Below are 18,208 nucleotides of genomic sequence, written 5' to 3'. Positions count from 1 at the left end.
CCAGCATTTCTGTGTTCTCCAATAATAAGCTGTGTCCAGGTTGGTTCACCAAGTGCTCTGCTATGGCTGGCTTCTCTGGTTGAGTTAGTCTGCAGTATCTTTCATGTCCCTTGATTCCTGTTTGGGCAATGCTGCGTTTGGTGGTCCCTGTGTAGACTTGTCCACAGCTAAATGGTATACGGTAGACTCCTGCGGAGGTTAGAAAGGGTCCCTTTTGCTTCTGGAACATGGCCATACAGCCCGGAAACACCCAACAACCCTATGATTCCGGCCACGAAAGCTTTCGACAACACAGTGATTCCTTCCTTCCTTCCTTCCTTCCTTCCTTCCTTCCTTCCTTCCCGCCTGTCCGTCCCTTCCAAGCGGGAAGCGTTTTGTTTGGCTTCGCTCGCCAAAGGGATGGGTGGGAGCAAGAGCACGGGAGGCGGGAGGGACGCTGAGCAGGCAAGCAAGGAAGGCAGGCAAGCAGGCAGACGGCGTCCTCCTCCTCCTCCTCCTCCTCCTCCTGACTCGCTCCTTCCCGCCTCCAGAAGCGACGGGGACTTCTTGGGACGGGTCCCGCCGCAGAGGCGCCCCAGGAGCGAGGGCTCTCGCTGCCCTTCTGCCTCCAACGGGGAGGAGGGCGTCGGCGGAGCGGCTCGCCTCCTCCTCGGAGCCGAAGAGGATGGAGAAAGGACTTGCTGGCTGCCTCCCGGGCTCCAGAGGATGCTTTCGGAGCCCCTGAAGCGCCCCGGGAGGCGGTCATGGGCGCGCCCCCCGACGGGAGCGGAGCCCCGGCTTCCTGACGCGCTCTGACCGCTTCCCGAGAGGAGCTCCCGGGCCAGGCAGGCAGGCAGACGAGGCGGGGCGCGCGCGGTGGAAGATGCGAGCCGGGGCTTGGCTGGCCGGCTTCTCCGCGCTCAGCCTCCTCGCCTGCGGCAGCCCGCCTGTGGACGGCGCGAACGAGGCTGGAGCCGAGCCCCCGCCGCCCGCCCTCGCCCCCTCCCCGCCGCACCTCATCTTCATCCTGGCCGACGACCAGGGCTTCCGGGACGTGGGCTACCATGGCTCCGAGATCCGGACGCCCACCTTGGACCGCTTGGCCGCGGAGGGAGTGAAGCTGGAGAACTACTACGTCCAGCCCATGTGCACGCCCTCCCGGAGCCAGTTCATCACCGGCAGGTAAGGAGCCCGGGGTGTGGAGAGGCCTCGTCCTGGTCGCAATCTTTCCCTCTCAACGCCAAAGAGATGCGCTCGGTTTAGGGGCACAGGCCTCCCTTGAAAGTCAAACACCATGGCTAAAAAGAGCGCTACTATTATTTTTTGGCCTGATTTTTTTTTTTCGTGTCAGGAGCAACCGGAGTTGCTTCTGGAGTGAGAGAATTGGCCGTCTGCAAGGACGCTGCCTAGGGGACGCCCAGATGTTTTTGATGTTTTTACCATCCTTGTGGGAGGCTTCGCTCATGTCCCTGCATGGAGCTGGAGCTGATAGAGGAAGCTCATCTGCGCTCTCCCCGAGTGGGATTCGAACCTGGCAGCCTTCAGGTCAGCAACCCAATCTTCAAGTTACAAGGCTTTTATCCCCTAGGCCACCGGAGGCTCCTTTTGGCCTGATGGAACAGCTCTAAAGAAATTGCTAGGTCTTCCAGAAATTCCGGTGGCGCAGTGGGTGAAACCACTGAGCTGCTGAACTTGCTGACCAAAAGGTTGGCTATTCGAATCCAGGGAGTGGGGTGAGCTCCTACTGTTAGTCCCAGCTTCTGCCAACCCAGCAGTTTGGAAACATGGAAATGTGAGTAGATCAATAGGTACCACTCTGGCAGGAAGCTAACGGTGATCTATGCAGTCGTGTCAGCCACATGATTTTGGAGGCGTCTACGGACAACGCTGGCTCTTTGGCTTAGAAATGGAGATGAGCATCAACCCCCAGAGTCAAACACGACTAGACTGAATGTCAGGGGGAAACCTTTACCTACCGGCACAACTCTGTGGTCAAGGTCGACTGGAAGCTGACCACAGAATCACCCTGGTGATCTAAAAATTCTAGTACGGGACTTCATCCCACAAACATAGGACTCTGTTTCCATGCGATTTAGAAACGGACACTCACAAAGGCCACCAAATGACGTGAGGGCACTTCTGGTGGGACTCCATGGGACTCTGTTTCCAAAGTGCATAGAAACAGAGCCCCAACCTGATTCCAAATGGGAGAAAGCAAGGGAAACATGGACCTCTATGTGGAAACCTCAACAGGAGAGGATGAGGGAAGATGGGTTGCCCCTGCTTTTGTCCCTGCTTGCCCCTGCTTTTGTCCCACTTGTGGAATGAAGTCCATGGTCAACTCCACATTCACTGTGGTTAGGGACACAGGAACTTCACAAATGTTTAAAAACATTGTTTTTCCCCCAGAGAGAATAACTCTATAAAGGGTTTTATCCTCCAATTGTTTAAAAAGCAATTGACTTCTGTAGTCCTTGAACTTGTCTGGAAGAAGTTGGAAACAAAGGCCCCTTCCACACAGCTGAATAAAATCCTACATTATCTGCTTTAAACTGGAATATATGTCAGTGTGACTCAAATGACCCAGTTCAAAGCAGGTTTTTCTGCCTTGATATTCTGAGCTATATGGCTGCATGGAAGAGCTTGGATTCTCTATAGAGGAGCAAGAGATCTGTAAAAGTCATAACTGCAAATGTGAAGGAACAACCCTATGTCTCATATCTCTTATCTCTGCTTACTTTTTTTTATCTTGGAAGTTAAGCAGGGTGAGCCTTGCTGGATAGGGGACCACTAAGGAGTACCAAGTGTTGTTGGTTGTATTTGAGATGAAGGAATTGGCAAAACCACCTCAGAGTACTGCTTTTGTAAGAAACCCTATGAAATTCATGGGATCACCATAAATCAAGAGGACACTTGAAGGCACAGGCGTGGAAAGAGTCTCATGATGTCCAATACACTCATGGGTTTTAATATCCAATTTTTTTGAGAAAGAGCTCATTGGGACTTATTCTCTGGAAACTGAGTGTAGACAACTAGACATACAGGCTTATTAAGACGTTTATTAGTCTTTCTAACAAACAGTATTTTTATGTGTAATAGACAGAAAATAAACTTCAAGGATTTAACTTAACTTGAAAGGTTTCTCCTTATCTGAGGCTTAAAGAAGGTAGTGGTTTAATTATAATAAAATCCAAATCTGTATTTATTGTTTTAAATCCTTTTTTGGATAAGAATTTAGCAATGAAAAGTACTCATTTCATAATATTATGATAGTCGGTTAATTGATGTGAGAAGAAAAGGGTATGTGAATCTTTGTGACAGAAGGTTCTCATTTGCAAAGTCAAGCACAAGTTGCAAGTGAATGAGTTCAAGTTGTTCCAGTTGCTTGTTGTGTGCAGGTCTCATCTTTCCTTGTAAGTCATCTGAAAATCACCCAGCCTTCAATTGGCCAGCCTTGAACACCTTGATTGAGAAAGAGAGAGAAAGAGAAAGAAAACCCTGCATTTGAGTTAAAAATCATATAGTTCAAAGAGGGCTGATTTTACAGAAAATCTCAAACATTTTTGACAAGAAATTTGCTGTTACCTTGATAGTATCTTCAACATTAGAATGCTGTAAAATGGCAAAATAAATTCCCATTGAACAAAATAAACAGACTCCCAACAGAAATATTAGATAACAAAAAAGAACAGATATATGGGAAAGTGATAATAAATTTTAAAAGACTCAATTGAACACACCTATATATCTGTGTATTACAAGTGCATTTTAGAATACTATGTTCTGGTGTCAAAACTATGTTCCCTGAAACACTTGAAAATATTTTTATATTTTATATCATAGAGAAAATTCAAACATGTCTTTTGAATGTATGTATTAAAAATGTACTCCAGTTCATCCAAACGAATGATTTGGTAGCCTTTTTTTATCGTGTCAGAAGCAACTTGAGAACATACTGCAAGGTCGCTTCTGGTGCGAGAGAATTGACCGTCTACAGAGACGTTGCCCAGGGACTCCAGGATGCGTTAGTTGGGGAGCTTCTCTCATGTCCCCGCAAGCTAGAGCTGACAGAGGGAGCTCACCCATCTTACAGATTCAAACCAGCAACCTTCATGTCAGCAGTTCAACTGGCACAAGGGTTTAACCCATTGTGCCACCACAGCTCTTTATTGCTATTTATATATCGTGTATAGTTAACTGCTGTATATCATTTATATACTATATTAGATTAGCTTTATATCCTTTTTATAGACGAAAGTTGGTGGACTTACAGAAAGTGAGAAATGCACTGCAAGTATCAGTGGAATAACTAAAATCATTCATATTATGGCAATCACTATGTATCAAATGTGTAGAATCTTTTTTTAAACTGTGATCATCCATTCTGAACAAGATGTACAATAGGTCAATATGGTTCCAATTTAACAGTTCATAACAGCATGGTTTTAACCTTTAGGCTTTCAGGATCAAATCCAAAATGAAGTCTGCAGACTATGCTTCACCTGATCATAGAAAATACAGAAGTTGTTTTGACTTCATAGGTTTGCAACACAGTGAGCATGAAGTCTGTTGTTGATCCAAGTCTCATTTTCTATGTGTGTTAGGCTTCAGGGTTTAAAGGCTTCTTTTTCTGATAATCTGCTTTCATGTAGCCCAAAATCATATCAAAATTTAAAATATACCGTCTTACACATTTATAGTATAATTAAATGTGACATATAAGGAAATTTCACCCATATTTTGGTCCATTTGCAAATAAATTGTCTCCTAACGTATGCACAAATGAAATTTCCCACCTTGTGGCTACTTCAATAATTCTAACTTAACAATTCATCACATAACTGGTTTCATACGTACAGAAATGTCAATCTTATTCAAAGTATCTTTTTTCTGTGATGTAGTATTTTGGTACCTCAAACAAGTACTTCAGATATGTCTGTATTCAGATAGAAAAATGTGGATTCAATAATTGTTATTTGATTGAATCCACATTTTTCTGTCTGCATACAGACATATCTGAAGTACTTGTTTGAGGTACCAAAATACTTCATCACGGAAAAAAGATACTTTGAATAAGATTGGCATTTCTGTACGTATGGAACCAGTTATGTGATGAATTGTTAAGTTAGCATGTTACATGGATATAAAAAAATCTTTCACTTACATTGATATCAGCAAGATTGTTTTAATAAAATGGAAACTGTTTTGAACAGCTGGAAACGCAGTAAGAGCCAGAGTTACAGAGCCATCAGTAAATCCTCTACAAGCCAGACCTATCGTTCACAGACGTCTGGTAGACACTCTTCAGGGCTGTATGGCAGTGTGTCATTCATCTTGCCATGGGAAATGCTTTTGTCCAGGTGATGATCTTTCCCCATTAACTTTGGAGAAATTGAAACTTCATCATGGCTAAGAAGAGAACTGAAATCCAAAGAAGTGTAGATTGCCAATCCTGATAGCTAACTATAAAGCTCATATTGTTTAAATTAGGCAAGGAGAGAATGAAAACAAATCGATTGGGTGAGGAGGAGTGTGCGAGTTTATTAAAGCAGGCTGTTCCAACAATGAGTCTAAAAATCCAATTGCTTTATTTTTGGAAGCTGTTATAGGAAAACTGAGATTTGCCTGCCTTTTGGTCTGATTTTCTTTATAGTGTGCTGGACTGGCATGATTCAAACTTAATTTGCTTTGCCATTTTAGTTTTAGAGCAAGACACAATCCACAACACATAGAGTAATTTTTTCATGCAGTGGATAGTGTTCCTTATTAGTTTTTAGAGTTATGGAAAATAAAGTGAAATTTGCATTTGTTTCAAAGTTTTTTTAAAAGAAAAAAAATATGAGTAGCACCTTTAATTATGCTTTGAGAAGACATCATTTAAAATGCTGCAGTGTTGTAATGCGCTTTCTGATAAAGAGAAGAGATGTCAATAGTAAATCCTGTTTGTTGCCACCAAATATCTAGGGCAATCATGCACAGAACACATTACAGTTGTCCTATGAAGTTATAGATTTGCATGATATAAATAAATGGAATTGTGCCCTCTCTCCTAGGAAGACAACTGAAGTTTTTTTTTCATATCCTTTATAGTTTGCTGAACGATTGTGTTGTTGGTACAGCAGTGGATCCAGAAGCATACTAAAGTTGCAGAACCTTGCAATCTCTGTGATAAGGGAATGAACATGACCAGTGGTGGGAATTCCTATTCTCAAACCAGAAATATACAGATTGCTCTGTCCAATTCCATTCTCCAGAAATGATTAGAAAACCTGACTGCCCCAAGGCCTAGATACATTAATAAGAATGATGATATTGAAGATGAAAAATACTCTTGAAGGTTTCCCTGGGCACCATCCTTTGTTGTTAACTGTCACCAAGTCATTTCAGCTTATTGTGACCCTAACCTTTTGATGACTAATGATTCTCCAAGCCATCTTGTTATCAACAGCACAATTCAGGCATTGGAGAGTCAAGACTATGGCTTACTTGATTGAGTCTGTTCTCCTCTTTTAATACTGCCTTCTACTTTATGAAGCATAATTGTCTTTTCTAATTAATCATGTGTTATAATATATGCAAAATTCAGTATTTTTGGACTAATTATTTGGCTTCTGTCGATTGTTCAGGCTTGATTTGCTCTTCAACCCATTTATTTATCCTTTTGGTAGTCCATGGTATCCTCAAACTTTCTCCAGGACCACATTTCACATGATTTTCTGCTTATCAGCTTTTTTTCACTGCCCAGATTTCACAGAAATAGGAATATTATATCATGGGCATTCCTGACCTATCTCTATAATTGAAGAATGTGTCTACATCTTTCATAACGGCTATTCCAAGTCTTAGTCTTCTTCTGATTTTTAACTATAGTCATCTTTTGATTTTGGAAGATATTAATTAGTCACCTATTTTGTATGATAGCTCCTACCCAGATCAGAAGGTGGAACTATTGGGAAGTCGTTTAGTAAATACCTGCCAGATCTTAAAAGTAATTTGCTGGCACATTATAATGAATTATATGGTTAATCTATTTGTTTTATATTCCACCAAGAAGCTTATACAATGAAGACAGCCGTTAAAGCTTTTTGAAATCTATTTAGTTTGAGACTAAATTCTGCACCGAAAACAATATTTTCTGCATGGAAGTGTTATTTTTAGTGCAAAAAAGCTGTTTTTTTATTTGGAACTATTATTGTTTGGGGGAAAATCTTTTCTGCTTGGTGCAGTGGCTAAGTTATGATCAGGTTTGAAACATCTTGTGCTTATGCATATATTTATAACCCTTCCATGTTATGATCTAGTCTTGCTAATAATCTGGATACAAGTTACTTGGTCTCTGAACTCAAGATTAAAAAGTTATTTTTCTTCTGAATATATCAGAATCATTAGCACATCCCTTTTATTTATTATTACTTATTTACAGTATTTATATTCCACCCTTCTCACCCCGAAGGGGACTCAGGGCGAATCACATTACACATATAAGGCAAACATTCAATGCCTTAACATAGAACAAAGACAGAGACAAATGCAGCTCCGAGCTGGCCTCGAATTCATGACCTCTTGGTCAGTGATTTGTTGCAGCTGGCTGCAGCAGCTGACTGCTCACCAGCCTGCACCACTGTCTTTTGCCTAGCTGGACTTATCTAGTGCCATGTGGCTTTTCTCAAAGAAGGCTCATTCCAGTCTCTTTCCCATCTCATTGCCATATTTGTCGTTTAAATTAAAGCAATGTAAAAATGCTATCTGGAATAAAGCAGAAAGATCTTGTGTGGCAATGCTGTCAGAAGGCATTATGTGCCATGACAAACATTTATGAGAACCATAAAGGATTTAATAAGAAGGCTAAGCTCAGTGCTTTTATGACCTGAGCCACATATATAAGCACATGTTTGCAGAGTAATCATATTTCATATTTGTATACTTATTATTAATTAGTTTGCCGAAGTATTAAAACCATCTATTCTGAAGTATGGTTACTGGGTAGAGAATGTACAAAAATAATAATTGAAAAATGCTTTCTGTGTAATTTTCCCATAGTGACAAAATATTTATTTTAAAGAGTCCAAACAAACATATTACAAACCATATATATGGGTGTATTCTTATTCTTATTTCATTTCTATCCCACTTTTCTACCATGGGTGGGATTCAAAGCCGTGTACAACATATAAAATTCATACAAATACATCCAACTACAATATATATATATTGCTTGGTATATATATATATATAAACAAAACCAAGCAAAATAATCACGCCATACTATGGATACCTACAGACATGATCACTTCATTAAACATTGCTTCTTAAGCTAATGTGGTGGACTGGCAGGGACCTATGCCAATTTTATGCCAATTTCCCACAATTCTTTCATTCTTCACTGGAAATTTGCTGTGGACCAGGCAGCAGCCAATACCTCACAGACTGGTACCAGTCCACAGGCCCCCAGTTTGACTAGCATTGGATTAGAAAATCCACTGAATTAATGATACAGTTGAAGATATAGAATATGATTTTCTCCAGTTCATGATGCTGGCTGCTTGCCTTATCAAATACCATTTCCCTTGTAAGTTAATCTTTGGATTTGAGCATTGACTGGGATCCTAAGCATCATCTTGCCTGTAATTTCAATATATTATAAATTTGCTTTATTCTTGGTGTGCTTTCAGCTTTCATGGTCACATTCTATACATTCACTAGAACAAAACAAAATAATTTAAAAGAAACAATTTTCACTCTCCAGCACCATAAATATATGGCTTTTATTGCAACTACAGACAAAAGACTAATGTGTGAGTTCTAGCTCAGGTTGAGTATCCCAGATATTTGGAGCCAGAAGTGATGTGGGCTTATTTATTTCTGCATATACATAATGAGATATCTTGAGAAATGGGATACAAGTCTAAACATGAAATTCATTTATGTTTCATATACCGTATATCTTATATATAGCCTGAAGGTAATTTTTATAGACAACATTTTTAATAATTGAGTGCATGAAACAAAGTTTGTATACACTGAACCACCAGAAAGCAAAGGTGTTTACTCCCTCAACCACCCACATGGACAAATGTATTGGAACATTTTGGATTTTAAGGTAAGGGATCTGAACATGTGTGTCATCTAGTTTTATGAAAGAAAAAGAGCTTCTGCCTGTGTCCTTTTTTTTTTTTTACATCATTCATAATTTTGTGGACATCTGTCCTGTATTCAAAGTTTCACCCTGTGCTTTAACAGAAGATCATTTCCAAACAGGTTAGTTGCGCCAGTCTCTTGATCAATTCAGGGGCCTGGACATTTTCCAGCTTTACAGTATCGTTTTCAGGATGTGCTGATCCTAACTGTAACTACTAGTTCAAATGTGGTCACACCATAAGGGCAACACAATATTGGCTAGACATGGTAATCTTTTGAAGGAAAAAAGTCATGTACCACCTTGAAGTCAGGCATGGATGATTCATCAGAAGAATCTGACTGCAAGGTCTTGCGTTATTGACGGTACGAGACATATCTCACTTTTTTATGAATTCTTGAAGAATGTGTTGCTTTCAGTGTTTTCAGTATTTAGTAAAAGGGAATGAAGTAATTTTAGTAGAGCTTCTGAAAATGACTGGCATTTCTAGTTATACTGATATCATGTAAGTTTCACAGTTGAAGCCAGCTTACAATTGTGAAAGTGCTTGTCCCCACTTTAAGAGAATTGAATGGCTAACATTTTATGGCTTAATAACATACCCTTTGAAAATATGTTTTATATGTAACCCATAGGGGTCATTCTGTAGACATTTCTGAGTATCTCTAGCATTACTGAAAATACTGATATAAATCCAAGGTCTGTTTCTGATACAATCTGTTTAATGGAATAGATCTTGTACTAGATTCCATCTATGACACAATTGAGATGAATAATAAGCACATTATTTAAACATACTTGAATAGCATCTTGAACCTTGCTGTTGGAATTGGCTCCTACCACTGAGTTATAAGACATGCACTAGAAAAGATGTGATGATGATGTAGAAACTAGAAATTGCTATTGTGTGGTGGTTTCAAAAAAGATTCCAAAGATGACTTGCTCTTCAATATATGCCTCTTTCTGAAAGCCTTTTATGCAAGGGGAGGGAGGGTGGGTGGAGAAGCATAGTAATGCCTATTTATGGCTTTGCATAGACAAAAGCTTTATCCTTGTCTGTGTGTCACTCCTTGCTATGAAGAAAGGCCTATGTACAAAAAGAAAGATTGGACATTTTTACACTAATAGAGCTCTCCATAGTAAATATATTTTTATCCCACATCCTAATTATGTACAGTACATGGTTCAAGAGTAAGGACACATCTATGCTGATCACTTAGGTCACTGTAAAACTGGCAGAAGAGTAACCAATTTTGTGGTCACACTGTTTGGAAGGGTAGCCCTGGAACTGGGTTAAGGCCTGAATGATACTTATATGCGGCACAAAGGTTGGCTTCAAACTGGTTCCAGGATCCAAAGTGTGTCCAGGTTCATGGCCATGGAGCAATGGGTGGGGTTTTCAACCTCTTCTGCCTTAATTGGCTTCCCCATACGATATTATTTTATGTTTAGATGCAGTGATGTGCATTACAGGCACTATTTTGGAACATCCCCTGACTTTGCTTATTCCAGTTTAAAGCCTTTAATGTATGTTGCTGCTTGTGTCGTTTAAACTCCACACCATGCGCCATTTAAGCACCACATTCTAAAGTTCCCTTCAGACCACAATAGGTAGTCAGTGTAGATGTGCCCAAGGTCAACTGCAGTGCAACAAGTAAAGGGTGATAAAGACAGAGGAGATTCTGTGATGCAGGGATGTATCCTTTAATGCTGGAAATAATTGCATCTGAATCCTTTGGGTTTATTTAATGATGGTTAAGACATGTCTACATTCAACTTCATTTCTCATTAAGCTCTTCCTGAATCAATTAGTTTATTATAATTTTTAAAATAAGAGTGTTATACTTCCTCAGCATTCTCAAGGAAATGACTGCTGATTTCTTTGCAAGATGATTTCCTCCCCGAAAGACAAATGAATTGAAGCACTATTTTAATAAGGCCATCGTTCATCTGTTTGGTTTGGTTTGGGGATTTCTCAGCACTACATGAATTGGGCTTCTTTCCAGCATGATGCTCAGATGTTTGTTATTCTCACAAATCTTCCTTCAAACTGTAAATGAACTAAACATATGTAGTTCATTGTTGTATCAGCAGACGTTTGTGCAACTTTTGGCAAGCCCTATATCTAAGATACCAGATAAACGTTAGCAGTCCTGAGATAAGTTGGCAAGTACTCTTATCAGGAAAACAGTAAGTTGGGAAGTGAATTGAATAAGTAGATCTTATAATTACTGGTTTGTAATTCAATATTGCAGTTACAGATTTGTAACTTAGAGTCCACTAACACTACATAGTCACCCTGGACGAAAGGTAGAGTATAACTCCGATAAATAAGTAAATAAATATAGATGTGACACCAGCCCACCCTAAGAGCCAGCAGCCAGACTGAGTGGAAGAGATCCATTCAGCCATAGATCAAAGAGGATGGGTTTTCCAACAACTCCTTTTACTATCAAGGGAGATGGCAAGCAGCAGAAGCAGGATCCCTATCATTAGTCAGTGCCACATCCTTAGTTCCTGAGAGGAGAGGAGTAGAAACATCATCTTTCTTGTGTGCCAATCAGAAGCTGAAGAAAACTTGGGTTGCTGTGAGTTTTCCAGGCTGTATGGCCATGTTTCAGAAGCATTCTTTCCTGATGTTTCACCTACATCAGTGGCAGGCATCCTCAGAGGTTGTGAGATATGTTGGACTAGTCAAGTGGGTTTTATATATCTGTGGAATGTCCAGGGTGGGAGAAAGAACTCTTCATCAGTTTGAGAAAGGTGTGAATGTTTCGATTGGCCACCTTGATTAGCATTGAATAGCCTTTCCGCTTCAAGATCTGGCTGCTTACTGCAGTAAGCAGCCAGATGGCAGATATGATTCAGTGCACACAATAGGAAAAAAATAATGATATCCCCGCTTTCACTTATAAACTAATAGGATTTCAACTGTTCCAGGATCATCAAACGTGGTAGAGTTCAGCAGAAACATTAATTGGAGTTATTGGAACATGCAGTTGTGGTATTGCATAGCATGAGAAACTCAAAAGGATGGAAAAAGTCAATATTTTAAAGAAAATGAATATTCAGTTCTTGTTTAAATGGACATTTGTGAATTAAACATAACAGGAAAATACACTGTGATCACTAGCTAATGGATCACATCCAGATTTAGTCATACTTGGGTAGGCCTGTTGAAATGGATGATTTATCATACATTCAGAAAATTAATCCTGATTGACTTAAGCCTCTTTAATTTCACTGTGTATACTCAAATCATGACTTAAGTGCAGATCCAACCCAGCGCTTTCAACAATGTGTCCTAAAGTTGCAGTTAGCTTCACCACATTTGTTGTGGAAGATAAGAATTTGAATATAATATAGGAGTATGTTCAACAAGGTTCCTTAATTGTGGGCAGAAGTAGGTGGTAGACTTATAAGTCATTTTTAATGCTGGATAATGTTAGGTTTTATTAGAAAGATAAATACTCAGTATGATATTATTTGGCAGTATTAGCCTTCTTCATCTTGATGAAATTTTATGTCATTTGGCAGGAGTCTGAGCCCTGCTGGGACAACATAAAAGTGCATCAAGAGCATGTGCTGCTTATTCCAAGTTTGCATTCATATGTCACTGCTTTTAAACAGCCATGGGATTCCCTCTTTTGTAGCAATAAGTCTGGTTTCTTGTAAAACAGTTGCTTCAATTCTCTTTTGGGATCAATGGCCTGTCAAGCTCAGTGATCCCGTGCTGAATAGTGAACAATCCAGATTTTCAGGGAAGCTGGTTCTAACATAGGATATTACTAGAGTTCTCACCACCTCTTCATTTTGTCTCTAGCAAAACTTTCAATAGTTTTCACTGATATTCAAAAGTGTAAAATAGATTCCTGCTGGTTTCACAGCTCTTTGAGATATATGACTCTCTCATGGTATAAGCGGGAATGCATTGGATCAAAAGGTATGTCGATATTTTACTATTTAAATAGTCAAAATCTCATCGTGAAATTTCATTTATCATGGTGAAAGAACTCTTCATTGGACACTAATTTAAAACTAACTAAACAATACAGTTCAGAGATTATTAACCATGCAAGTAATGATAAAGTATGTTAAAGACCAATTCATTGTTATACAAAATTAACAAAAATGTGGGATTCAACACTGCCCAGATTATTCCCACAGATTTTCCTATTTAAAAAATAAATAAAAAATAGAACTATGCAACATTATTCTGATATATAATGTGCAAAACATTCTATCAGCTATTTTAAAGCATATTGACCTTCTGAGGGCCTTTCCACACAGCCCTATATCCCAGAATATCAAGGCAGGAAATCCCACAATATTTGCCTTGAACTGCAGTGCCATATATTCCAGTTCAAAGCAGATATTGTGAGATTTCCTGCCTTGATATTCTGGGATAACTGAGGAGAGAAAAGGAAGGTCAATTGATACACCCTGTTTGGGAGTGCACAAGTAATGGTTTTATAGAGTATTCCCTTTATACACAACTCTTAATAATAGCTTGAATAACATCGTGCATTACACATTCACAGTTTGAGTTATCTAGGAGGCATGAACTGTATGGAATCATGTACCCATGATCTGGAACCATTTACAGAGCCTTGTGTTATATCAAAAAGCAGGGCTTTCCCTCTCAGATTTAGAATCTCTCTTTCCAGTCTCTTATCCAACATTCTGTCACTTTATTTTTTATTATCAGTTCCTGGCCATTGTATAACATAGACTGTAATAGCATTTTGGATAGTCATTACTGACACAAATAAAGAATTAGTATTTCTTTATATTGGCTCACACAAGCACTGCAGAGAATCTATTTTCCTAGTTTATGCAAGAGTCATTTAATTCATTGTTTTTGCTAATTCTGTTAGGAATGTTTTGAGCTCATGGTAGATTAATCCAAATAAATTTTATAGAATCTAAGAATTTGTCTTCTTGCTGCTAAATGCTTTTCATGAAGCACTATATTCAGCTCTGGGTGCCTCATTTTAAAAAAGGATGTGGTCAGCTTGGATGGAGCAAGTTCAGAGAAAGGCAACAAGAACAAAAAAGAGGTGGAGAACAAAACATATAATGAAAGAAAGGTATGAAGGAGCTGGACATAAAGAGAAGACTAAAGATGGATATGATTGTACTCCTTAAATACCTCAACGACTGTCGTAGAGAAGAGAGGGCAGACCTATTCTCTGCTGCTCTTGAGGGTCTGAAGTTACAGGAGATAAGATTTCAATTGAACATTAAAAATAACATCTTGATGGTAAGATCAGTTTGGTAATAGAACCAACTGTCTAGGAAAGTGGTGGGTTCTCCATCTCCAGACAACTCCAAAAAGAGTCTGACAGCTACTTGCTGGGATGCTTTAGCACAGTGGTTCTCAACCTTCCTAATGCTGCCACCCCTTAATACAGTTCCTCATGTTGTGGTGACCCCCAATCATAGAATTATTTTTGTTGCTACTTCACAACTGTAATTTTGCTACTGTTATGAATCATAATGTAAATATCTGATATGCAAGATATATTTTCATTCACTGGACCAAATTTGGCACAAATACCCAAGACGCCCAAATTTGAATACTGGTGGGGTTGGGTGGGGATTTATTTTGCCATTTGGGAGTTGTAGTTGATAGGATTTATAGTTCACCTAGAATCAAAGAGCATTCTGAAATCCACCAACAATGGAATTGAACCAGACTTGGCACACAGAACTCCCATGACCAACAAAAATACTGGAAGGGTTTGGTGGGCCTTGGGTTTGGGAGTTGTAGTTCACCTACATCCAGAGAGCACTGTGGACTCAAACAATAATAGATCTGGACCAAACTTAGCATGAATAGTCAATATGCCCAAATGTGAACACTGGTGGAGTTTGGGGAAAATAGACTTTCCCCAAACTCCAAAGCAAGAAGTGAAGGTACCATCACCAGGGGCTTGGAAGGAAGGGGCAGTGTTTGTTTCCCTTGCTGCCCCTGGCTCAGCTCCTGGGGACTCACTCCTGGCAGAACTGTGTCCCTGACTCTGCAAAGCCAGCAAGTAACACCTGCTGGTCAGAGGCTGGAGCATAAAAAGGACGTCGCCTGCAGGGCCTCAGGCAAAAGCAAGAAGTGAAGGTACCATCACCAGGGGCTTGGAGGGAAGGGGCAGTGTTTGTTTCCCTTGCTGCCCCTGGCTCAGCTCCTGGAGACTCACTCCTGGCAGAACTGAGTCCCTGACTCTGCAAAGCAAGCAAGCAACACCTGCTGCTCAGAGGCTGGAGCATAAAAAGGACGTCGCCTGCAGGGCCTCAGGCAAAAGCAAGAAGTGAAGGTACCATCACCAGGGGCTTGGAGGGAAGGGGCAGTGTTTGTTTCCCTTGCTGCCCCTGGCTCAGCTCCTGGAGACTCACTCCTGGCAGAACTGAGTCCCTGACTCTGCAAAGCCAGCAAGTAACACCTGCTGCTCAGAGGCTGGAGCATAAAAAGGACGTCGCCTGCAGGGCCTCAGGCAAAAGCAAGAAGTGAAGGTACCATCACCAGGGGCTTGGAGGGAAGGGGCAGTGTTTGTTTCCTTTGCTGCCCTGGCTCAGCTCCTGGGGACTCTGGCCACTTGGTGCTGCCAGACTCCATTTTGACCCACCTCCGTTTCAGCATCCTGGGGTCAGCACAGAGATACTGGCATTTTTTCTTCCGGCCATGGTCCTTGACTCACCTGGGCCCTCTCGAGTGAATGCTGGCACTGCGACACCAGTTTTGTCTCATTGCCTGATGGAACATCTGCTCCTTTAAAACTATGTTTTAATGTTTTATTGCATGTATATGTTTTAATTGTTTTATAATTTGATATGTTATATTTATTATTTGTTGTATAATGCGGCATTGAATTTTGCCATAATCTGTAAGCCGCTCTGAGTCCCCTTCGGGGTTGAGAAGAGCGGGGTATAAATATAGTAAATAAATAAATAGTAAATAATTGACATTTGGGAGTTGTAGTTGCTGGGATTTATGGTTCACCTACAATCAAAAGAGCCACTTGAACCCAACAACAATAGAATTGGGCCAAAAGACAGGTGGAGAAATATTTAGCCTTCTCTGCCAAAGGGTCACCTAAGACTATCAGAAATATGTTTTCTGATGGCCTTCAGTGACCCCTCTGAAGCCCCCTCGTCACTCCCCCGGACTCCTGACCCCCAGGTTGGGAAACGCTGCTTTAGCAGGAGATCATGCATTGAGCAGGAAGTTGAAACTCAATGGCCATGAGTCCACTTTCAATTATACAATTCTGTGACTCTATGAAAAGTGCCAAAACATGCCATACTTTTTCCTACTGCTATTCCACTTGTATTCTCAACTGGCTTACTTTGAGTTCAAATGCCTCTTTTCCCTCTCCACACAGCTTTTCCAGTGCCAGTCCTTATAAATGTAGCTGTATTGTGAAAATTTACTAGATTAAAAATAATATTTTCTTAGTCAACAAATCTGCTTCCAGCCTCTTGAGTCATTTCTCCTCAAACACAAAACAAAGTAAGAATGTTTATCCACTTGGATGACTTAAGAAAGCAAGCACAAGGAATTCAACTTGTTTATATTCAACGAAGACACTGGAAATTTAAGAGGAAAATGTTAAAATACAGTCAGGACATCATGAAACTGATGACAGTATCTCTTTGATAACGTCAATAGCTGTAGGTTCTTTTATAATAGAAAGATGCTTCTAAATAGCTTAGTTGACACAATATATAGTCATTTCTAATAGAGCATAACATAAGAAGAACCAATATTAAACGGCATGTGCTGTAGCATTTTTTCCTGAAAGTAAACTTGTTGTTATCTGATAATAGCTCTCGGAGTGTTGTCTTGATTTTCATTGAAGAAAATGGGGAAATGAATTTAATTTAAATATAACAGGAGGTGGGATCTTTGTGAAAGTCACCGCCACCTATGAAAGTCACCGAATAACTGAATGTAGTCAGGAAAAGGAAAACATACTTCATAAATGTACAACAATCTTTATTAGAAATGAGTTTCTTCTACACTTGTTTTTCTTTTCTCTCATTCTTTTTCATTCAGTTTTTAAAAGTGATAAAACGAAAAGGGAGCCTTTTGCTGTCTTTCTTAAACCTTGGAACAGGCAATTACTCTGAAACACCTGGAAAATGTTCAGCAGTATCTAATCAAATAATATAAAGAATGGAGAATATAAAAATTAATCTGTCTTATGGGGCTGGAATGCCAGATGATGTTACTCAATCGGGGTCACCTTTTCTTCAAATCAATCTATGCTTGGCTGATTTACTACAAGTCCTGGAATTCAGTTCTTTGGTTACTGCAAACTTGTCTTTTCCATAAGGGTGTAATCCAGTACCCTTTGCTCTGTAACTTGATCCAAGATGAGAATGAGGTGTTTTTCAGAAAGCAGATGTTTGATTCACATGTGTAGTATCCTAGATTCAAATCCATCTATAAACAATGAGTAGATTTGTTGGACTCCGCTTGTTAGACATGGCCAGAGTTCCATTAAGCGGGGTGGAACATGTTAGTTTTACAGCAAGGGAGCCATTTGAGCATACCATGGAATTCCTTTGTGTTACAATCTCTGCACTTGTGTGTTTTCCACTTTTTCAAAAAAGTACAGTGGAAGAGAAACAAGTGTGTTTTGGGAAATGAGCCAATAATATCATGCCTTTAGGGTAAAGTCTATTTGGACGGTAGTGCTTGTTTTATTTCCATTAGCATTTCTCACTTTCCCAAAAGCCCAGCACAGGCAATAGAAAGTTTACAAATGGGAGGAGGGAGTTAATTCAGCGTTCTGAAACATGAAAAGCAGGGTAGTGGTTTGGAAAAAAAAGTTACAGAATACAGCAGGAAATGTAGGAGTTAAGATAAATAGGCCAAAGAGGTGAGCTGTGTTTTAAGTGTGAGTTTGAAGTGATTGCAAACTCTTCTTGTTCATCCATGCTATTATTTCTACCTCTCAGTGGTTTGTTAACATGGGCAAGGCGTAGGGAGCATATGTTCCCCATTACTCCTGAATTACTGCCTATTCTACAGGCAAAGCATTATCTTGTTATTATTGTGAGAATGTAAGAAGACCCATGCTGAATCTAACTAAA

The 18,208-nt window shown here is 40.0% G+C and overlaps 1 protein-coding gene across 2 annotated transcripts in view; it reads left to right on the top strand.

Moving 5' to 3' along the window:
- The first annotated feature begins 501 nt into the window (after positions 1 to 501).
- The window catches only part of arsj (arylsulfatase family member J), a 53,340-nt gene continuing 35,633 nt past the window's right edge, over positions 502 to 18,208 (top strand). The window contains exon 1 of one of the 2 annotated variants that reach the window (XR_010006369.1): positions 502 to 1,161. Coding sequence is in view for 1 of the 2 variants with exons in the window: in XM_003221779.4 (XP_003221827.1) it covers positions 863 to 1,161 (299 nt within the window). In the remaining variant the exon portion in view is untranslated. The remainder of the gene's footprint in view (positions 1,162 to 18,208) is intronic. The other variant, XM_003221779.4, reaches the window with a different exon arrangement.

This window comes from Anolis carolinensis, chromosome 5 (assembly GCF_035594765.1).
Source record: "Anolis carolinensis isolate JA03-04 chromosome 5, rAnoCar3.1.pri, whole genome shotgun sequence".
NCBI classification, from domain to species: domain Eukaryota; kingdom Metazoa; phylum Chordata; class Lepidosauria; order Squamata; family Dactyloidae; genus Anolis; species Anolis carolinensis.
The sequence above is the reverse complement of the archived record's forward strand: the minus strand, read 5'-3'. Positions and strand labels throughout refer to the sequence as shown.